At 39.0% G+C, this 24,325-nt stretch overlaps 1 protein-coding gene across 1 annotated transcript; it reads right to left on the minus strand.

Moving 5' to 3' along the window:
- Nucleotides 1-10,527: 10,527 nt before the first annotated feature.
- Nucleotides 10,528-20,242, minus strand: LOC127486089 (uncharacterized). The gene is given in 5 exon segments (XM_089317989.1): nucleotides 10,528-13,533; nucleotides 13,536-16,264; nucleotides 17,450-17,542; nucleotides 17,791-17,917; nucleotides 20,174-20,242. Coding segments are annotated over 4 exon segments (3,021 nt in total). The 5' UTR covers nucleotides 17,915-17,917; nucleotides 20,174-20,242; the 3' UTR covers nucleotides 10,528-13,458.
- Between the last annotated feature and the right edge of the window lie 4,083 nt (nucleotides 20,243-24,325).

Genomic DNA, 24,325 nt, shown 5'->3' on the forward strand with positions numbered 1-24,325 from the left:
ATCATCAGGACCTCCCAGAATTGTATGTTCTTATATTTTGTATTATCCAGTATATAATCCAAGGTTTTTTCTTAAATTTGTTAGTGGTATTTTCACTTTGATGCTACCTTGAATGTTAATGTTAATTGTATTTTCATAACGTTCATTGTTAGTATACAGGAACATATTTGATGCTTATATATTTTATATTCTGAACATCACTGAATTTCACTTTGTGTTTTTAGTGAATACTCAGGAAGTCTTTTGCTCTCAAGATATATCTTAGTCATTACAAGTCATGTTTGCTCTTCTGTGTACAACCTGGAGGGGTTTTTTTGTTTGTTTGTTTGAATTTCTTTAGCATAGTCCTCTGCTACACGGTTGAATGGAAGTGTTAAAGTATCAGTGCCTGGTTTACATTTTACAAGAATTTACTGCAGATTTTCCGTAGGTGTCCTTCCTGTGGTGGAGATTCTCATCAGTTATAGTTAGTTTAGGGTTTTAATCGTAAGCTGAATTTAGTCAGTTTTTCTATATCAGTGAAATTATCAAATCTTGATATTATTTTATTAGCATAGCTTATTTTATTATATATTTAACCTTAATATTACAATTTTTTTGATTTGAGGGAAGGAAAGAAAAAGAGCAAGTGAGTGAGCTGCTATTTTCTGGTTCACTCACCAAATGTCTACAATGACCAGGTCTGGCCTGGAACTGGAATTGGAGCAAGAGCCAGAGGTGCAAACACAGTCCTTGCCTCCTTGTGGGTTGCAGGGACCCCAGTTCTTGTCCCTTCACCACTGCCTCCCTTGTTTTGCATTGACAAGAAGTCTGGAGTCAGGAGCCAGAGCTGATTATTCAAGCCAAACACTGTCAAATGGGATGTCTGCATCATAAAAAGAATCTTGACTGAGAGGCCAAGTGCCCACTCTTAGCTTCTCTATTCCACTCCTTTGGTCTGTGTTATGCTAATATGATACTTTTTGTTACTTTTCCTTCTGGAATAAGGAAATGTGAGATCTCCAGTTTTGATCTCCTTTGATCTCCTCTCCTCTCTTTTCCTTTTTCTTTTTCTTTTTCTTTTTTTACAGGTAGAGATATGGACAGTGAGAGACAGAGAGAAAGGTCTTCCTTCCGCTGGTTCACTCCCCAAATGGCCACCATGGCCAGAACTGCACTGATCCAAAGCCAGGTACCAGGTGCCTCTTCCTGGTCTCCCATGCAGGTGCAGGGGCCCAAGCACTTGGGCCATCCTCCACTGCCCTCCCAGGCCACAGCAGAGAGCTGGACTGGAAGAGGAGCAACCAGGACTAGAATCTGGTGCCCATATGGGATGCCAGCACCACAGGTGGATTAATCAATTGAGCCATGGTCCCGGTCCCTTGATCTTTTTTTCAAGAATATTTTGAGTCTTTGGATCCTTTAAGATTCCATATGAATTTTCTCTATAATTTTTAAATTTTTCTGCTAAAAGTAACTATTAGGGTGTTATAAAGAATCAGTTGAATCTATAGCTCACTTAGAATCTTATTATTTCATTTATAAATATAAATATATATGAAATATATAATATATATTTAATTATATTATATAAAATATAAATGTATAATACATATATAATATAGAAATATACAAATGAAATGTATATAAATGCCACATACAATATATAAATATATATAATGATATATAATATGTATAATATATTATAAAATTGTATATGATATATAAACTTCATCTATATATATATATATATATAAATCCATGAACACAGGATAAATTTTCATTCATTTCTATGATCATTTATTTGTATAATCCTTTCTAAGTTTGAGTGTTTAGACTAATTTCCTTGGTTAATTTTATTCCTATGTACTTTATTCCTTTTGATACTATTGAAAATCCAATTGTAATCTTTATTTTCTTTTAATTTATTTTTATTTTTAAAAATATTTTACTTCTATAAGGTGAGCAAACTTCATGTGTTTCATATATACATATTTAGGAGCTGAGTGATACTTCCCATTCTACCCTCTCTTCTATCCATGCGTCCAACCTCCCTCTTTCCTTCCTTTCTTATTTTTTCTTTCAAATTTTACAACAACATACTTTTAGTTTATGGTTTGTTTTTTCTTTTTTTGACAGGCAAAGTGGGCAGTGAGAGAGAGACAGAGATAAAGGTCTTCCTTTTCCCGTTGGTTCACTCTCCAATGGCCACCATAGCTGGCGCGCTGTGGCTGGCACACCATGCTGATCTGAAGGCAGGTGCCAGGTGCTTCTCCTGGTCTCCCATGGGGTGAAGGGCTCAAGCACTTGGGACATCCTACACTGCACTCCTGGGTATAGCATAGAGCTGGCCTGGAAGAGGGGCAACCGGGACAGAATCCGGTGCCCTGACCGGGACTAGAACCTAGTGTGCCGGCGCCACAAGGTTGAGGATTAGCCTATTGAGCTGCGGTGCTGGCCAGTTTATGTTATAATCCCAAGCTTAACCCTCCACTAAGTAAATAATTCAACAAATAGTAAGTAGGAAATACCACTGTTTCTCACTGTATAGACAAGGACCATAAAGAAAATTCAGATCTCAAAATGCTAATTTCACTCATTTGTAAATATTACATTTTTATACTCTGTATATTAGTTTCAATATATCAGGGAAAACAGAGTATTTGTCTTTTGGGGACTGATTTATTTCACTAAGCATAATGGTTTCCAGTTTCATCCATTTTATTACAGAGACAGGATTTGATTCTTGTTTATGACTGAGCAGTATTCCATAATGTATGTACATCACATTTTCTTTATCCAGTCATCAGATTATTGACAACTGAGTAGATTCAACATTTTCGCTATTGTGAATTCAGCTGCAATAAACATGGGGATAGAGAGAACATTTTCATATGCTGTTTTTATTTCCTTTATTGAAATTCCCAGGAGTGGGATGTCTGGGTCATGTAAAATAAATTGTTGGCCAGCGCTGCGACTCACTAGGATAATCCTCCTCTGCCTTGCAGTGCTGGCACACTGGGTTCTAGTCCTGGTCAGGGCACCGGATTCTGTCCCGGTTGCACCTCTTCCAGGCCAGCTCTCTGCTGTGGCCAGGGAGTGCAGTGGAGGATGGCCCATGTCCTTGGGCCCTGTACCCCATGGGAGACCAGGAGAAGCACCTGGCTCCTGCCTTTGGATCAGTGCAGTGCACCGGCCACAGTGCACCGGCCATGGTGGCCATTGGAGGGTGAACCAATGGCAAAGGAAGACCTTTCTCTCTGTCTCTCACTCACTGTCCACTCTGTCAAAAAAAAAAAAAAAAAAGATAAATTGTCAGATTTCTGAGGAATTTCCATACTGTCTTTTTAAAAAATGATTGTACTACTTTACATTCCCATTGAAAGTGTATTTGAGTACCCTTTACCATACATCCTAGCCAAATTTTTTTTTTAATTTTTGTTGATAGCTGTTATAACTGGGATAAATGATGGCCTGTTGTAGAATTATTTTTTAAAGATTTATCTATTTATTTCAAAGAGTTACATAGAAGGAGAGGCTGAGAGAATCTCCCATCCAGTGGTTCACTTCCCAAATAGCTGCGATTATCAGGGTTTTGCCAGGCCAATGGCATAGGTTAGGAACTTCATCTGGACCTCCCACATGGTGCAGAGGTCCAAGGATTGGGTGATCTTCTATTGCTTTCCCAGTTGCATAAGCAGGGAGCTGGATCAGAAATGGAACATCCAGGACCCAAACTGCCACCAATAGGGAGGCTGATAGTGTAGACAGTGGCTTTACATGTTACTCCACGGCACCAAGCTCTCATTGTGGTTTTTATTTGCATTTCCCTGATGGCTAGTGATCCTGAGCATTTTTTCATTGTTGCCCATTTGAATTCTATCTTTGAAAAATGCCTGTTCATGTCCTATGTGCACTTCTTATCTGGAATGCTTGTTTTGTTGTTGAATTTCTTGAGCTCTTAATAAATTCTTGATATTATTCCTTTCTTGCATAATTTGCAAATACTTTTTCCCATTCTGTTGATTGCCTTTTCACTTGGTTAAATGTTTCCTTTGCAGTTAGGAAGCTTCTTAACTTAATGTAATCCCACTTGGCTACATTTTGCTTATATGGCCTGTGCATCTGGGGTCTTTTCCAAGAAGTCTTTGGCTATGCTGATGTCTTGCAGAGTTGCACCAACATTTATTTACCTCTCATGATTTGATGTTATGATGCTATAGATTTAGATCTTTGATCCATTTTGAATTGATTATTGTATAAGTGTAAGGTCTTGTTTCATACTTCTGTGTGCATAGATCTAATTTTCCCAGCTTTGCTTGTTGAAGAGATTACTCATTCTCTGCAGATTGATTTTAATTCCTTTGTGAAACATTAGTTGGTTGTACATATGTGGGTTAGTTTCTAGAGTTTCTATTCTGTTCTATTTGTCTACATGTCTATTTTGTGTGAGTACCAGGCTTTTTGGATTACAACTGTCCAGTATGTTCTTGAAATCTGATATTGTGATACCTCTGGTTTCATGTTAGCTGTTGCTTAAGAAGACTGCATTAGCTTTTCAGGGTCTCTTGTTTCCACATGAATTTCAACATCATTTCTTTATATCTGGGAAGAATGCCACTGGTATTTTGATTTGGATTGCACTGAGCTTGTGAATTGCTTTGGGTAGTGTGGACATTTTGATGATATTATTTTTCCAATCCACAAACATTGAAGAGTCTTCCATCTTTTGTGCCTTCTTCTATTTCTATATTTAACATTTTATAACTTTCATTGTAGAGATCTTTTACATACTTTGTCAAATTTATTCCAATGTATTTAAATTTTTGTAACTGTTTTGGATGTTACCGATCTTGCAAGTTCTTTCTTAGCCAAGGAAATTGACTTTTGCATGTTGATTTTATATTCTGCAACTTTATCAAACTCTCTTATGAATTCCAATAATCTCTTGGTGAAGTCTTTGGGTTTTGCTATATATAGAATCATGTCATCTGTGAACAGAGATAGTTCAGCTTTCTCCTTTCCAATTGATATGCCTTTGATTACTTTTTCTTGCCTAATGGCTCTGGCCAGAACTTGAAGAACAATATTGAACAGAAAAGTTAATTGGACATCCTTGCTGGTTCTTGATCTTAGTAGAAATGCTTCCAAATTCTCCCCCATTCAGTTTGAGGCTGCCTGTGGGCTTCTCTTATATTACCTTAATTGTGTTACAGAATAAAGGTTTTTATCGTGAGAGGATGTTATATTTTATCAAGTGATTTCTCTGCATCTATTGGTATAATCAAATTTTCTTCTATTAATGTGATGTGTTATATTTATTGATTTCCCTATGTTGAATCAATCCTGCAAACTAAAGATAAATCCCACTTGGTCCAGGTGAATGAATGATTCCTGATGTGTTTTTTGGATTCTAGAGCTAGTATTTTGTTGAAGATTTTTGCATCTCTGTTCATCAAGGATATTGGTCTATGGTTATCTTTATTTCTTGTATCCTTTTCAAGTTTTGGAATTAAGATGCTATTGGCCTCATAGAAGCAGTTTGTGAGGATTCCCTCCCTTTCAGTTGTTTTGAATAGTTTGAGTGGCTGTTCTCAGACAAAAATTAAATGCTGGTGAGGATGTTGAGAAAAAGGAGCCTTCATAAATTGTGAGGATGAAAGTACAGCTATTTTGGGGACCAGTATGGATATTCCCCACAAAATTCAAAGTGAATTTGATCTTTGACCCAACCATGCCACACCTAGTCCTATGTTTGAATGAAATGAATTACACACATAACAGTGATACCTCAGCTCCCATGTCCAGCACAATTCACAATAGCAAAGTATGGAATTAACCCAGGTGTTTATTGATGCATAAATAGCTGAAGAAAATGCAATGTATAAAAACAACATATTATTATTCAGCCATCAGAAGAATAAAATCCTAACATTAACCACACATTAGATTTAACTAGAGATTATTACGTTAGGTGAAATCAGACACAGAAAGTTGAAGACCACATTTTATCCCTCTTATGTGGAAGTTTAGTAACAATAGACCTGAAGTTGGAATAATGGTTATTAGAGACTAGGGTTTATGGAGACAGCCTACAGAAAGATTGGGTAAGGAGTATCAAAATGTAAAATAAATATTTTAATGTTCCACAGCACGGTAGGTGACTACAGCTCATAAAAATTTATTTTACGTTTACTTTTGTGAAAGCAGGTATATTACACAATCACAAAATGGATTCATGGCAATGATCATAACATGGGGGAACTGGTATATAATAAACAGTATTTATATATACACATAATATGTCTATGCAATGTACATAGTCTTTATTAATTGCTACAAATAATGGAAGATGTGAGATATATTTCCTTCTGGGACTTTTAATTTTTAAGATTTTATTTATTTATTTGAGAGGTAGAGTTATAGACTGTGAGAGGGACAAGAGAAAGGTCTTCCATCTGCTGGTTCACTCCCTAAATGGTCACAATGGCCAGAGCTGGGCTGACTGAAGCCAGGAGCCAGGAGCCAGGATCTTTTTCCATTTCTCCAACATGGATATAGGGGACAAAGTGCTTTGGCCAACTTCCATTGCTTTCTCAGGCCATAGCAGAGAGCTAGATCAGAAGAGCAGCCAGGGCTAGAATCAGCACCCATATGGGCTGCTTGCACCACAGGTGGTAAATTGACCTATACTGCACCACAGTGCCTGCCCTCTGACTCTGTCTTTTCAGTTAGCATAATAATGTCCATTTGCATCCATTTTATCACAAATCTCAGGATTTCATTTTTTGTGGCTGATTCATATTATTTTATTTATATATAAAATTTGCTTTATCCAGACTTCCATTTATGGACATCTTTTCTATTGTAGATTTGGCTGCTATGAACTTGGGAATAACTCTTTTTTTAATAGAAAATTTTTATTGAATATAAATTTCAGAAGTATAACTTCTGGATTATAGTGGTTCTTCCCCCCATAACCACCCTCCCATCCACAAACCATCCCATCTCCTACTCCCTCTCCCATCCCACGTGATTGCAGGGGCCCAAGGACTTGGGATATCCTCTTACTACTTTCCCAAGCCATAGCAGAGAGCGGGATCGGAAGTGGAGTAGCCAGGTCGCAAACTGGTGCCCATATGGGATGCCAATGCTTCAGGCCAGGGTGCTAACCCACTGCATCACAGTGCAGGCCCCACTTTATGTTATTGTTCCTTATTCTCATCTAAGGATATTGTGATCAACACCCTCTCTTGAAAAAAAAATGCAATATGTGTCATGAAAAATAATTGAAAACTGCTTGAAAATATCTAAGGCTCAAATGTAAATCAAGGAAATCAGCACATGAGAAAAGGTCACAAGTATAAGAATGTGTTCTTGGTAAGGAAGGTAAAAAAGGAAAATATTTCTTAAATGAAGGACATGTTTTGTAAGAATTGCTGTATCTTAATGGCTAGTTTCCTCTACACTAAAATGGGAAAGAAACAAAAATGTAGAAAGGATTAAGTAAATTGCAGAAGGTGTGAGGAAGTGATAGAATGCTATGAAAGAAAGAAAAAAGGTAGAAAGACCTAAGCATGTTAGAGAAGGTGTGAAGAACTCAAAGATTATGAAAGAAAGAACAAAAGTTATAAGCCTATTTTTATTAAATTAATAACTTGCTAATATGGTTAACATCTCCTACTATTGTCTCTCACAGAGAGAGACAGATGTTTGTAATTTTGTTACAGAATGCCTGCCAAAATTCATCTGGTTAAAACAATTACTTCTCTATGGTAGCCATGCTATGGTCTCATTGATCCAGATTTGCTGCTTCTTTCAGCTCATTCTATCTTTGATCAACACTTGAAAAGATTGTAATCCCAGCTTCTTCAAACAATCATATTACTGACAAACACTTACTGTTGCTTAACAACATTTTAGATGTCAACAATTTCCTGGGCTCTTTTGTTTTAATATTACTAATAAATCTAATCTGATCCAAAAAGAAATAGGCAAGATTAAACAGGAAGTATTACACTTCCGCTTAGCTCCAGAATGGTGGCATTTAATTAGCTCCTGGCTCAGTTGGTTATTACCCTTCATGTTGCCTGGTTTAATTCTTGGTATTGCTTGTCTCTTTGGAACATGTATTCTATCTTGCATTTCTACCATGGTCTCACAAGATATTCACACTTTGTTTAAAACAACGAAAGAGGGGGATGTAGTGGATACTGCCTAAGTGTTCACAGTGAGGACATAGCTTCCTGAATATTGGACATGGCTGCAGCCCTGCTTCTACCTAAGCAGACCTTGTGAAGGTATACATTCTGAATTGGGATGTGGCTGCAGTAATCAGATTGTGTTATTAATAGATATTGCTTTAGGAAAACTTCTTATCATACCCCAAGTGCATAGAAGATGAGCCAGGAGCAACATCACTACCAGGAGCAACTTGAAATTTGGCTTCCCAAAATACATATATCACATGATACTTATCTCACTTGTTTGCACTTGCTTGTTATTCTTTTACAGTGATTGGTCTGGCTGTGCATTCCTAATTGTTATGTTACTAGTTGAATACTAGATTAAATAATAAAAAGCACTGGTTGGAGCTATCCAGCAATTCTCACCAAATGAAGATGGCTGTGCCTCAGCTCATCATTTGAAACTCCACAGCCACCAGCTGTCAGAGGCCAGACCTCTTTGAAATTGGCAGATAAATCTCTCAACATCACACAGCTCCAAGAATCACAAAACACTTCTCCTTACAGAGCTCCTATCCATCTGCTCAGAGGCACAGACAGCCTTAGAGACAGGTGGATGACAGGTGCTAGACACCTGGAAGGGTGACTTATCCGATAGAAGTGTCAGAGAGCTAAACAGGAAGAGGCCATGTCTCACCTCCCTTGTCCACAAAGAGGCAGCTTCTCACCCAATTGGCATTGGGTAGCCTCCACTAAAACTGCCACACTCACAGGATTCATCTGTTTAGTGCATTCATTGCAGGCCTCACTGCCCACTACTGAGGTCAGTGCTGACTGCCTAAAGACCCATGATCCAAACACAGACACACAAATTGCACATGCCCACTCACCCCATAAGGTCATATTAAGGAATGGGAGAAATTTACACAGTCTCAGCACACAATAGGCAGCACTAAGGGATCAACTGTCATCAGTCTCAGCAGAAGATAGTAGAGATCAGGGCCACACACATGGGGATGGCTGTCCCCATATCAGCAGGACACAAAAAGTGCAATTCCCACATACCTGGATCCAGAATCCTCCCACTATTCCAATGGTGCCTTCTGCCTAAAGAATGAACACCAGTTCAGTCAGATGCTGGACACACTGGTGGCCTCTAACTGCTACAGAACATGGAGGGAGAGGTGGTGGACAACAGTGGCATGATGGAGCTCTGCCAGCCCTGTTACAGTTAAGTTCCCCCTGTCAAGAGCATCCAGGCTCAGCATCCTCAAACCCTCACTACCCACAAATAATCTAAAACTGCTATTGCTGGCTATTCTTGATTTTTCCAAGCCATGATTGAAGATATGTCTGTACCAAGTGTGCTATAGACCCAGATGAGCCACTGTTGTCACCTATTGAACAAGGTACCAAGTCCCCAAAAGCCTCCACCTCCTGCCAGTCATTTTCCACCAGCATAATTTTGTAACAACTTTCAAGCCTTCTCATTTTGTGTTAAAGTTAGTATAATGAATACCCACTCAAATCTAATGCAAATTGCCAAGTGCCTCATACTGTGTCAAACACTGCAATGACCAGAACATGAGAGTACCAGATATGGCAAGCCTCAGCACTAAAGATACACAATGGGCCCCTGCTCTGATCCTTCCTGCTACTATAGGTGCAAGGCAACAGAGTTCTGGTACTTGGAGAGGGGTGTGGTAGGCTAAGTGCCACCTGCCTTGGATCATAATAGGCTAATCCTCCACTTGTGGTGCCAGCACTTGGGGTTCTAGTCCCAGTTGCTCCTCTTCCAGTCCAGCCCTCTGCTGTGTCCTGGGAAGGCAGTGGAAGATGGCCCAAGTCCTTGGGCCCTGCACCAGCATGGGAGACCAGGAGGAAGCACCTGGCTTCTGGTTTTGGATTGGCACAGTGTGCCAGCTATAGTGACCATTTGGGAGGTGAACCAATGGATGGAAGACCTTTCTCTCTCTGTCTAACTCTGCCTGACTAAAAAAAAAGAAAAAAGAAAAGAAAAAGAAAAAAAGTAAACAAATAAGAGATCAATGGCCAACAGACACATGAAAAAATGTTCAAGATCACTAGCAATCAGGGAAATGCAAATCAAAACCACAATGAAGTTTCAACTCACCCCGGTGAGAATGGCTCACATGCAGAAATCTACCAACAAGAGATGCTGGAGAGGATGTGGGGAAAGAAGGACACTAACCCACTGTTGGTGGGAATGGAAACTGGTCAAGCCACTATGGAAGTCAGTCTGGAGATTCCTCAGAAACCTGAATATAACCTTACCATTCAACCCAGCCATCCCACTCCTTGGAATTTACCCAAAGGAATTTAAATTGGCAAACAAAAAAGCTATGTACACCTTAATATTTATTGCATCTCAATTCACAATAACTAAGACCTGGAATCAACCCAAATGCCCATCAACAGTAGACTGGATAAAGAAATTATGGGACATGTACTCTATACAATACTATACAGCAGTCAAATACAATGAAATCTGGTCATTTGCAACAAAATGGAGGAATCTGGAAAACATCATGCTGAGTGAAATAAGCCAATCCCAAAGGGACAAATATCATATGTTCTCCCTTATCAAGCACCTAAAAGGAAACCTGTTGAAGTGAAATGGACACTATGAGAAACAATGACTTGATCACCACTTGTCCTGAATTTTGAGGGAAATCTTACTACTTTATTACTTTTGGTATTTTTGTTGTTGTTGTACTGGATACCATTAGTTGAACTCTTTATTTAACACACAATTATTCTTAGGTGTTTAAGTTTAACTGAAGAGTGATCCTGTTAAATATGAGTGGGAATAAGAGAGGGAGTACAGGTACAGTTTGGCACATGCTCAACTGGACTTACCTCTAATGGTATAGTTAGAAACATGCCAGGGGATTCAAATTTAATTCCATCAAGGTGGCATGTACCAATGCAATCTCACTAGTCAAAGTGATCACTTTTAGTTTATAATTGATCATAATGATAGGTCTAAGAGTCAAAGGGATCATATAAACAATAGTGTCTGCTAATACTGATAGAATTAAAAAGGAGGGAACCATAAAACATGGGAAGTAGGATACACAGCAGACTCATAGAATGGTAGATGTCCTGCTAAACAGCACTCTGGCCTCAGAATCAGCCCTTAAGGCATTCATATCTGGTTAAAAAGTCCATGAGAGTATTTCAGGCATGGAAAGCCAAGACACTGTGGCAAAAAAAAAAGTGACCTAAATGAAAGATCTCTGTGAGATCCCAGCAGAAAGTATGAGCCATCAAAGGAGGTACCTTTCTCTGAAGGGAGGAGAGAACCTACAATTTGACTATGGCCTTGTCTAAAAAAGACCAGAGTTGGTGAACTCAAGAGGCTTCCATAGCCATGGTAGCTCATGACAAGATCTCGGTTGATTACTGACATCTATTTATGAGTGTCAATTGTTAAATCAACAACAGGAGTCACTGTGCACTTACTCCCCATGTAGGATCTCTGTCCTTAATGTGTTGTACTACGTGAATTAATGGCATAACTAGTACTCAAACAGTACTTTATACTTTGTGTTTCTGTGTGGGTGCAAACTGTTGAAATCTTTACTTAGTATATACTAAATTGATCTGTATATAGATAATTGAAAATGAATCTTGATGTGAATGGGATGGGAGAGGGAGTGGGAGGTTCGATTGTTGAAGGTGGGAGTGAGGTTATGTGGGACAAAAGCCACTATAATCCAAAAGTTGTACTTTGGAAATGTATATTTATTAAATAAAAGTTAAAAAAAAGAAACCCCCATCTGAATTCTCTGATGTATGATAGATTTGTGACAAATGCTTTTTTAACACTATTAATATTTATAAGCTTTCTCCGTTACATGCATCCCTGTTGGATAAGATGTGATTTCTAGCAGAAAATTTTGTCCTAATACTTAACATTATTTGAAGGGAAACTCTTCCACATTCAATATTTCTCTCTCTCTCTCTCTCTCTTTCTCTCTCTCCCTACCTCTCTAATTCTTTCTATGACAGATAGAGTTAGAGAGAGTGACAGAGAAAAACATCTTTCTTACATTGGTTCTCCCCCAAATGGCTGCTGCAGCTGGAGTTATGCCAATCCAAAGCCAGGAGCCAAGTGCTTCCTCCTGGTCTCCCATGGTGGTGCAGGGGCCCAAGGACTTGAGCCATCCTTCACTGCCTTCCCGGGCCACAGCAGACCTGGAATGGAAGGAGTGACCAGTACTAGAACCTGGTGCCCATATGAAATGCCGGTGCCACAGGGGGATGATTAACCAAATGAGCCACAGAGCCAATCCCTTATTATATTCTCAAAGTCTCTCCCCGTTCAAATTAGATGATGGATTACGAGGTATGACCTATGACAAAAAGCTTTCCCACGTTTATTTCATTCATAAGATCTCCACTTTGTGAATTCTGATGTTGTAAGCTGAGATTTTGGCAGACCTTTCCAACTCTCATTACATTCATAAGAATTCTCCCCCATGTGAATTCTCTGATATCTTGTGGGGTATGACTTCTAAGTAAAGGCTTTTCCACAAGATTACTTTCAAAGGTTTTCTTCCCTGTATGAATTTGATGATGTGCAATGTGGGCTAAGTTATGGTAAAAGACTTTGAGTCATTACATTCATAAGATTTTCCCCATGTGAATTCTGTTATGCTTGATGAGGTATAATTGGCACCAAAGGCATATCCACACTGATTATAATCTTATTGTTCTCCCCTTAATGGATTCTGTTATTTAATGAAAAGGAACTTGCACAAAAAGGCAATTGTGTGGAAAATTCCCTGTTAATTCTGTGATGTTTTATTAGTTGAAAATTATAACAAAAGGCTTTCTACTATCATTATTCATGACATTTCTCCCCATGTGAATTCTCTGATGCTTTGTGATGTTTGTCATATGAAGAGTCTTCTGCACAGTCATTGCCATCATAAAGTTTCTCTCCTGTGACTTCTTTGATATTCATTGAGCTCTGAATTGCATACAAATTTGCAAAGAAAACTTTTCCACAGTCATTACATTCATAAGGTTTCTCCTGTATGGCTTCTCTAATTATTTACAAGGCTTGACTTTTGGCAAAAGGCTTTTCCAAGTCATTGCATTCAGAAGGTTTATCCCCTGTGTGACTTCTCTGATGCCTTTTGAGGTTTGACTTATGGGTAAAGACTTTCCAGTCTTTACATTCATCAGGCTTTTCCCCTGTGTGAATTCTCTGATGTGGGTGCTACAGCTGACTTACTCAGAAAGGCTTTTCCAGTCATTACATTCATAATCTTTCTACACTGTGTGAATTCTCTGATGACTTATGAGGATTGATTTGTGACCAAATGGTTTCCCACAGTCATTGCATTCATAGGGTTTCTCCCCTGTGTTACTCCTCTGATGTAGCATGAGAGATGACTTCTTCAGAAAGGCTTTTCCACAGTCATTACATTCATAAGGTTTCTCTCCTGTGTGAATTATCTGGTGATTTATGAGGTGTGACTTCTGGCCAAAGGTTTTTCCAAAGTCACTGCATTCATAAGGTTTCTCCCCTGTGTGAATTCTCTGATGATTTATGAGGTATGCCTTCTTGCCAAAGGCTTTCCCACACTCACTGCAATCATAAGGTTTCTCTCCTGTGTGAATTTTCTGATGAGTTATGAGGTTTGGCTTGTGGCCAAAGGCTTTACCACAGTCATTGCATTCATAAGGTTTTTCCCCCGTGTGAATTCTCCGATGTAGGATGAGATGTGACTTCCACATAAAGGATTTTCCACAGTCATTACATTCATAAGGCTTATCCGCTGTATGAATTCTCTGATGATTTTTGAAATGGGACTTCCGGCCAAAGGTTTTTCCACAGTCATTACATTCATAAGGTTTCTCCCCCGTGTGAATGCTCTGATGATTTGTGAGGGTTGCTTTACGGTGAAAGGCTTTTCCACAGTCACTGCATTCATAAGGTTTCTCCCCTGTGTGAATTCTCTGATGATTTATGAGGTATGCCTTCTTGCCAAAGGCTTTCCCACACTCACTGCAATCATAAGGTTTCTCTCCTGTGTGAATTTTCTGATGAGTTATGAGGTTTGACTTGTGGCCAAAGGCTTTACCACAGTCATTGCATTCATAAGGTTTTTCCCCCGTGTGAATTCTCTGATGTAGGATGAGATGTGACTTCCACATAAAGGATTTTCCACAGTCATTACATTCATAAGGCTTATCCGCTGTATGAATTCTCTGATGATTTTTGAAATGGGACTTCCGGCCAAAGGTTTTTCCACAGTCATTACATGCATAAGGTTTCTCCCCGATGTGAATGCTCTGATGATTTGTGAGGGTTGCTTTACGGTGAAAGGCTTTTCCACAGTCACTGCATTCATAAGGTTTCTCCCCTGTGTGAATTCTCTGATGATTTATGAGGTATGCCTTCTTGCCAAAGGCTTTCCCACACTCACTGCAATCATAAGGTTTCTCTCCTGTGTGAATTTTCTGATGAGTTATGAGGTTTGACTTGTGGCCAAAGGCTTTACCACAGTCATTGCATTCATAAGGTTTTTCCCCCGTGTGAATTCTCTGATGTAGGATGAGATGTGACTTCCACATAAAGGATTTTCCACAGTCATTACATTCATAAGGCTTATCCGCTGTATGAATTCTCTGATGATTTTTGAAATGGGACTTCCGGCCAAAGGTTTTTCCACAGTCATTACATGCATAAGGTTTCTCCCCGATGTGAATGCTCTGATGATTTGTGAGGGTTGCTTTACGGTGAAAGGCTTTTCCACAGTCACTGCATTCATAAGGTTTCTCCCCTGTGTGAATTCTCTGATGATTTATGAGGTATGCCTTCTTGCCAAAGGCTTTCCCACACTCACTGCAATCATAAGGTTTCTCTCCTGTGTGAATTTTCTGATGAGTTATGAGGTTTGGCTTGTGGCCAAAGGCTTTACCACAGTCATTGCATTCATAAGGTTTTTCCCCCGTGTGAATTCTCTGATGTAGGATGAGATGTGACTTCCACATAAAGGATTTTCCACAGTCATTACATTCATAAGGCTTATCCCCTGTGTGAATTCTCTGATGCTTTGTGAGGGTTGATTTATAGTGAAAGGCTTTTCCACAGTCACTGCATTCATAAAGTTTCTCTCCCGTGTGAATTCTCTGGTGATTTATGAGGTGTGACTCAAGGCCAAAAGCTTTTCCACAGTGATTACATTCATAAAGTTTATTCCCTGTGTTAATTATCTGATGCTTTATGAGGTGTGACTTCTGGCCAAAGGATTTTCCACAGTCATTACATTCATAAGGTTTCTCACCTGAGTGAATTCTCTCATGATTTATGAGATGTGACTTCTGGTAAGTGGCTTCTCCATGTTCATTAAACACATGAGATTTTTCCACTACGTGAGTACCATAATGAATTGCATGGCAGAATTTATAACTGAATGATTTTCCACAAGGCTTACATGCATAGGGTTTCTTCCCTACATGTGGTCTACGATTTATTTTAAGAGGTGATTGATCAATGACAGGTTCCAAAGAACTACTATATTCATAAACTTTCTCTCTTCTGGGACTTTGTTGATGCATACTGAGGTTAGAATTTTTATGGAAATCATGTTCTATTTGAGTTGTCTTGCCAATAGTGGCAGTTGACTTCTTACTTTCTACCATAAAATGCCTCTCAGATTGACAAAATATATTTTTCCTTTTGAAGACTTTCCCTTTTCCAATTGGTTCAAATGCCTGTTGCACAGTCTGAATTTTGTGCTGTTGATTAAGAGCCTCACAGATCTGGAGAGCATTCCCAGGTACATTAGTAGCATCGAATTTTTCTCCAGTTTGTAGTTGAACAGGCCCACAGTGCAGATACACATTGTGACATACATTGCATTCTTCAGGTTTCATTCCTGAATAGATTCTCTTTTTGATACTCAGTTTTGGAATATGGTTTGAACTTAAATGAAGTGTTTTTCTTAATTCAATGATCTTGGGAGATGATGTCTTATTGTTTTTCATAATATTCTGATTCAGATTTTTGTCCTGATTTTTCTGGTTTTTCCTAATCAGGTCATCTCTTTTCATGGCAACTGAAGTGAGAAAAAAAAAAAAAAAACGGTGCTGTCAATAAATCAAATATAATTCTTTTTCCTGGCATACTCATGTAAAAGGAATGAAGTAACTTGTATTTAAGAGGGATAGAATTAACAAAATGAATACAAGTCATTGCTTGGAAAGTCTGCATCCAAAAACAGTGCCAATTTAAGCCCAGGATACTCTGCTTCAAATACAGCTCTCTACTAATGTATACCAGGGGGCAGGAGATAATGGCTCTTGTGCTTGGGACCCTGTGATACATCAGATTAGAATAGTTGGAATGCCAGGCTTTTGGCTTCAAATTAGTCAGACCTAACTGTTGCAGGTATCTGGGGAGGTAGCTAATAGGAAATCTCTTGCTCACTGTTTCTCCTCTCACTGACTTTCTGCCTTTCACAAAGGTGAAACAACTATATAAGATTTTAAAGAAAGGACATATGTTTGGTAAAAATAATCACCTATTGCCAAGAAATCAATTTTTCCTTGTCCTATTCATTCCAGTTCATTTTTCTAAAATTGTCTGTTTTGTACTTCTCTGATATTTCAAACATCAATATGGGAAACTTTTACTGGATCATTTTCTTGCAGGTGGAGAAGAGTTTAATGTGTCTGTATTTAAAGCAGGATCACATTTAAGGGACAAGATTTGCATCTGTGATTGTCTCATGTTCTGTCTTCCCAGGGAAATAGCATATGTGGGATTTTTCTAATGAAAAACTGTTTTATCTGCACTCTATTACAGTTTCCCCATATTTCTAAGGAAATCTGATATCCTCAGCCTCTGAGAACTACAACAGTTGCAGAAAGTTCCAATGTACCACCTTTGGTATACAGTCACAAGAAATTTAAAGAATTTGTTTCTGTAGACCAGAATCTGCTTAATTTCTTGAAAATTTATTTCTATCTCATTGTGAAGTTGTCATCCCTAGTGACCTCCTTTCATTTTTTACATAAACACTCCTCTGTGATAATATGCAATTCTGGAGATTTTGATCAGTTGCTGATTTACACATGAAACTTCATTTCCTTTGCCTTTACCAGAGATACTGATCTCCATAGATACTGTAGAATAACTGTGTCTGAAGTAAGACTTGGAAAAAATTCATAGAAAGAGCACCACTCAACATCTGCTGCAATGATTCTACTTTAGCCTCCCTGACCATTATGTACACACTGACCTGAAAGGCTATGATGTAAGCATTCTTTCCCCATCCAGGGCTCTGCTCCTTGCTCCAACTTCAAGATCAAGTCAGGTTTGGTCATGCAGTGCCCTATTAATGGAAATAATGTAACACTTTGTGAAATCACTATCTTGGGTTAATTAAAGGTGAACAGCTTGGTCCAGGAGCTATGCAACAAATGTTCCCATTTGAATTCCTTCTCAGATGGTATATAATCAGATTCTTCATGGACTCAAATTCTATTCCTGTCCCTCATTTATAAAGTTTATAAATAGTGCTCACTTATTTGTCAAATATGAGAAAATGTTACCATTGGACATGTGATGAGTGTCACTCACCCAAGGAGAACAGGCTGCTGTAGGTCTCCAGCATCACATCCCTGTACAGGATTTTCTGAGCTTGGTTCATGTTCTGCCATTCCTCCCAGGTAAAGTACACAGCCAGGTCTTCAAATGTTATCATCACCTGTGATAGAACACTCCTGGTCAACATGTCAACTCTGTCACATAACAAAAAATGGCAGTTGTATAACTTCTGCATGCGTATGGAGGAAGAAGGAAGGATGCCATTTCATTTCAGATTTGTTGAGCATTTGGACAGCCACACAGAAGCATTCAAAGGGGATCAAACCTGTGGTATAAAGGCTGTGAAAAATGCCCAAGCTGGAGGGAAACAGGAATTTCTGTTCAGAAAGGCCTGACTATGTCAAGGGCCATTGCACAGTAGGCTGAAAGGGGGACAATAGTCACTCTGGAATGAGCAATGTTCAGAAGAATGTAGAAGTATTCAGGGAAAAAGACAAGAAACCATCAGGGAAGCTATGAAGAGATTGAACAGAGAAGAATTTCCAGGAAAACACCATGCACAGTCAATGCAATTATGGCAGAGAAAAAAATATTTTAAAAGAGACATTACAGACTTAACTTAGTGTTTATGAAGCCAGCTCAGATACTCTATCTCTGCATCAAATTTCCAAAGAAATTTCCTTGAGAAATTCTGTACTATAATCTGCATTTGTGACTGAGGGAAATGCAGAGAGATTTGTTTGAGAACCTGTAGTAGGCACCAGTATTATGGTGCAGCAGATAAGCCTGCACCCTCCACCTGCAATTCAGGCATCCCAATGTGAACAGTTTGAGTCCTTGGTGCTCCACATGGGATGCCTGTGGTCATTTTGTGAATGAACCAGTAGATGGAAGGTATCTCTTACTACCCATCCTTCCATATCTCTATTTGCCTTTCAAATAAGTTAATAAATAAATCTTGGGGCCAGAGCTGTGGTGCAGTGGGTTAACACCCTTGCCTAAAGTGCTGACATCTCATATGGGTGCCATTTCTAGACCCAGCTGCTCCACTTCTGATCTAGCACTCTGCTATGACCTGGGAAAGTAGTAGAAGAAGAACCAAACCCTTGGGCCCTTTAACCCATGTGGGAGACTGAGAAGAAGCTCTGGCTCCTGGCTTCAGACCAGCACAGCTCCGGGCATTGTGGGCAGCCAGGGAGTGAACCAGCAGATGAAGATCTCTCCTCTCTCTCTCTCTCTGCCTCTCTCTCTTTGTAACTCTGACTTTCAAATAAAAAATAAATTTTTAAATAAAAACTTAAAACATAAAAGAACCTGCAATAGATTTTTTTTCCTCACACAGCCCTTATGCTATCTCTGAATCAAGGTCAGCTCCCTAAATTATGAAGGTCTGCATTACTCTAACAATTAAAAAAATAAATGCTACTGATTTGTGTTTTAACACTAGCTAACTCTTACCCTTGCAGAATGTTCAGTGTTTATTTCCAGGGTGGTACTGAAACACTGCCCACTACATCATCTATATAACAATAATGACTGTATTTGACATCATGACCCCCAATTTCGAATATTATCCTTGAAGCCTCATTTAAAAATATAAATAATATGTATTTTGCTATGGCAACAGAAAGATGAGACCAAATTGCCTTATGTTAGATTACTTCAATGCTTGATAGTCATGACAAATTCATTTGTCTTGTTTTTATATATTCCCTAAGAATAAAATTTATCTTTATTTTTCCATTTTTATTAACAAATTATTATAAATCTAAAAAGAAAACTGACAGCAACCTGAGAATAATTAAAAAAAAAAAAAAAACACTTACAGGGCCAGTGCTATTGCACTGTGGGATAAAGCCCCAGTCCTCAGAGCCAGCATCCCATATGAGTGAAAGTTTGAGTCCTGGCTTCTCTACCTCAAATCCTGCTCCTACAAATATTACTGGGAAGGTACTGGAGGATGACTCAAGGGCAAGGACCCATGCACCTATGTGAGAGATGCAGAAGGATCCTGCCTCTTGCCTGTAGATTGGCTCAGCTCTGACCATTGTGGCCTTTTGGGGAATGAACCAGCAGATGCAAGACTCTCTTTCTCTCTCTCTTTTTCTGTTACTCTCTGTGACTCTGTCTTTCAAATGCATAAAATAAATATGTTTTTAAAAGTACACAATCTGCAGGTGATGTATTAATTTTCTTTGCTCTTTGAAATATCTGGAGGTGCCCTGAATCATACCTGGAAGAAAACATAAATGCAAGGATTTAAAAGAAAATTTCATGGCTTTCTTTCTACATTGCACTGTAGAAAAAGGAGTGCTAGAATGAATAAAGAATCATGAATACATAAATAAAGAAAACATAAACTTCACCACGGAGGAAAAATTATTTAAACATGCAAATATATGGCAACTGAACCCACCTCTATTAAGTGGCAGAGATTAATCAAAAGTTATCTTTGGTTTAATGAAAGCATTGCAAAAATTTTATTAAATGATATTGTAACAATAAAAAACAGTAAAACTTTGTTATTGTTGAAATGAATTACATTCAGTAAAATTCACATTAATGAAAGTTATTTTGGGGACTGGCACTGTGGCTTAGTGGGTAAAGCTGCTGCCTGTATCCTATGTGAGTGACAGTTCATAACAGTGACAGAGCTGCAATCGACAGTCACCCATACAGGTTTCATCTCAAATGGCCTGAACACCCAGCTCCATCACATTGCCATCTTGGATGAAACAGACTTTCTTTCTTTCTTATTTTAAGAATTTTATTTATTTATTTGACAGGTAGAATTACAGACAGTGAGAGAGAGAGGCAGAGAGAAATGTCTTCCTTCCATTGGTTCACTCTCAAAATGGACACAATGCATGGAGCTGTGCTGATCTAAAGCCAGGAGTCAGGTGCTTCTTCCTGGGCTCCCACCCAGGTGCAGGAGCCTAAGCACCTGGGCCATCTTCTGCTACTTTGCCAGGCCACAGCAGAGAGCTGGATAAGAAGAAGAGCAGCCGGGACTAGAAATGGTGTCCATATGGGATGCCGCACCCCAAATGGAGGATTAACCTACTGCACCACAGTGCTGGCTCTGGATGAAACAGTCTTTCTACAGAACTTTTGTAGCTGCCTCTGTACAACTGGAGACACATTGGTCTTCTTTCAGTGCACCAATTTTTGACAAAAACATCTTTAAAATCTCAACCTTATTCACCCTTTCTCCAGCTCCAGAACTGAGGATGTGGCATTGGTCTCCCTTCCTAGGCCAGCCAAGATCTACAGGGTGCACCTGAATGACATAACTTAACACCTCAGATCTATGACTGTCACCTATGCCACCAAGAGACAGACACCTGTCCTGCTCTCCAAGGTTCCTTTCACCCACACACTAACATCCACAGACACAGAAACCAACCACACAGTTCTTGAGCAGTATGAGGAAAGCCCCAGAGTCAGGAATTCTGTGAAGATGGTGGGAGTGGTTGGAATGGCACATGCTGAGAAGGAGGCCAGAGGAGATTTCCCATGGTCCTGACCCGCTGACATCATGGGCAGATGAGGCTAGATTCCCAGATACCAATGCATGTCTCCATTAGAAGCAATGAAGATGATCCATACATCAGCTAGAAAATCAGCCTCCTTGGACACAGAGGGGTTACATCAGAACTTGTCTAACCACAAGACATATCCACATAATAATCAATTCCTCATTAATGCTTGACATATTTACAATCTAAAGAAACATAGTATAAGTGGAGAAATTCAAATGTGGAAAGAATTCTTGGGAATTGTATTTAAATTTATCATAATTTGATCCTATTGAAAACAAAAATTTGTTTTTAAATTTTATAATGAAAAAGGATAAAAAAAGATGTTCCATCTTATGTCTCTACAGCATAAGATATACATCAACTTTCCAGGTTATATATGCATTTATGAACAAAGTATCATAGGTGTACTCAGTAGTGTGGCTCCAATAAGTCTTAACCAGGGATTCAACTAAATTTAACAAGGAATTTTAGAAGAATTCCAAAATATGTATCAGAAGAAAAATACATACTTTACTTGGTATATCTCATTTTAATTATACTATTGTCTCCATTTCCAATTGTCAGATGTACTAAAAAAATCCCAGAAGCAGCAGAGTTAGTCCAACATGATGAGGAATAAAATACTTTTTAAGTTAAAACTTGACTAGAGAAAATGAGAATTCACAGATCCCAGATTAAAATAACCAAGATGGCTCAATAAAAGAAAACTCAATGTCTTCTTACACTGACATTTATTACCTCAGATTTATTTAACAAAAAGGAGATTATTCCAGCTATTCCCCATTAGGCAGCCCAATTTTACCTGCTAAATCTATTTAAAAAAAAAAAAAGCACCTCATGATAATTACTAAAATCATACTGCTGTATGCCACCCACCATGTCCACTGTACCTTATACCTAAGGTTAACAAATCTGATGCATCTCAATAGATAAATGATGTGTCTTAACTATTACAAGTGTGGCAAATGTGTTTTGTTCAAAATTTTTCCAAAAGCCCCTCCGTCTCAGTTTGCCTTCACCTTGCAAAGACACTTCTGAGATATACATGGACTCCTCAATGACTTTGCCATCAAACACAATTTTTGCAAAGAAATTAACCACAACCACCACTTATCAGGAACACAAGCATGCAACACATAGATGACAAGCTCCATGAATGAGATGATCTGACAGACTTCTCAAGTACATACAAGCCTAATCATCCTACTTGGGTTTTAGTGCAATGCATATCTCATTTACCAAATTGCCACTGATGTTACAAATCAGTCCAGCTTATATGGGCCTCCCTCTGATGAAAGGGGCTAAAATCCATCAAAATAAACTCCAGGCACTGTCCTTGTGCTCCCAGTGACTTTTTCACTCTAGGCACTCACAAACCTTCTAAATTCTTTAGATCACCTATGATGATCATTAGTTCTCAAGGACTATGATGCAAGTAATTTCCCCTCTTGGAACCTTGTTATTAACTATGCTGTATGAGAAATGAAGTCTACACACCTTGTGCCTACAATTCTCCAAACCATGTTGTCTGCTAGGACTTTGGCCATGAATATAGGACAGTAAAATTTGAGCATGGTTACTGAGGTCTCCTTAATAAAGGATGGACTGGGGCCACGACTGTGGTGCAGTGGTGTAATCCTCCACATGCAGTGCTGGCACCCCATATATGCACTAGTTCTAGTCCCCAATGCTCCTCTTCCCATCCAGCTCTCTGCAATAGCCTGGGAAAGCGGGAGAAGATGGCCCTGGGCCCCTGCACCTATGAGGAAGACCTGGAAGCTCCTGGCTCCTGGCCTAGCATCTGCCCATCTCCAGTTGTTGCATTCATTAGGGGAGTGAACCAGTGTACGGAAGACCTTTCTTTCTCTTCCTCTCACTGTCTGAACTGTACTTGTCAAATAAATAAAACCTTAAAAACTATATGTTGGATGGACCAAAATGTGGCATACTCTATTTCAGCTCCAGTATCGACTGTCTATGTCAGTGTCTCAGGGTAACACAGTAGGTCACCCTCTACCAAACAAGAAAAGCTATTTAAGTTCAGAGGACACCATTCTGCTGCCTGTTGACCTTATTACTGTTAGTCTGGATGCTTTCATCCATTGCAATCCAGAGACCCAATTTCCCCATAGATATTAACATCAGGAAACATGAAAATATGGTAAGAAAAGCTAAAACTGAGAGTTATTATTAATAAGTATTTTAACAAACTTTCTTAGAACCCATCTAGTCCAAACCTTGGACAATTGGAAGCTGTTGTACTTAGCCCACCCATAATCGAGATGCGTTCTTATTCTTTTAACTGCAAGGAGAGTATCATAGACATTAATGCTCCAAACTGATCCAGTTCCCTGCAAATGTGTCTGGGAAAGCAGCACAGGATGACTCAAATTATTTGATCTCCTGCTCCCATGTGAGAGACCTGGAAGAAGAACCTAGCTCCTGACATCAGTCTGGCCTAGCCACAGTCATTGCAGCCATTTGAGGAGTGAACAAATCAGAAGGAAGATCTCTCCCTCTGTCACTTTATAGCACTGCCTTTCAAAGAGCTGAAAAACTTACAATGACTCATTATGTCATTAATTTAGTACATAATGCTGAGAAAATCAGAAGCATTTGTTAAAAATTGGTTACAATGCACTAGATTTATAATTTTTGAATGTATCTTTCCAATGTATAATGTAGTCCTGTGCTAGTTTAGAGTATCAGAAATTTAAAATGTGCAAAGTTTTTAAAAATATTTATTGTGAGACAGAGTTAGAGATATAGAGAGGAAGAGAAAGAGAGAGAGGCTTCTACCCACAGGTTCACCCCCCAAGTGGCCAAAATGGCTGGAGCTGGGCCAATCTGAAGCCAGGTGCCAGAAGCCAGGAGTCAGCAGCTTCCTCCAGGTCACCCATGTGGGTGCGGGGCCCAAGCATTCAGGCCATATTCCACTGCTTTCCTAGGCCATTAGCAAAGAGCTGGATTGGAAGTGCAGAAGCAGGGACTCAAACTGGTGCCCACATGGAATGCTGGTGCTGCAG

This window comes from Oryctolagus cuniculus, chromosome 17 (genome assembly GCF_051225735.1).
Source record: "Oryctolagus cuniculus isolate XC-2025 breed Fujian yellow rabbit chromosome 17, ASM5122573v1, whole genome shotgun sequence".
Lineage (NCBI taxonomy): Eukaryota > Metazoa > Chordata > Mammalia > Lagomorpha > Leporidae > Oryctolagus > Oryctolagus cuniculus.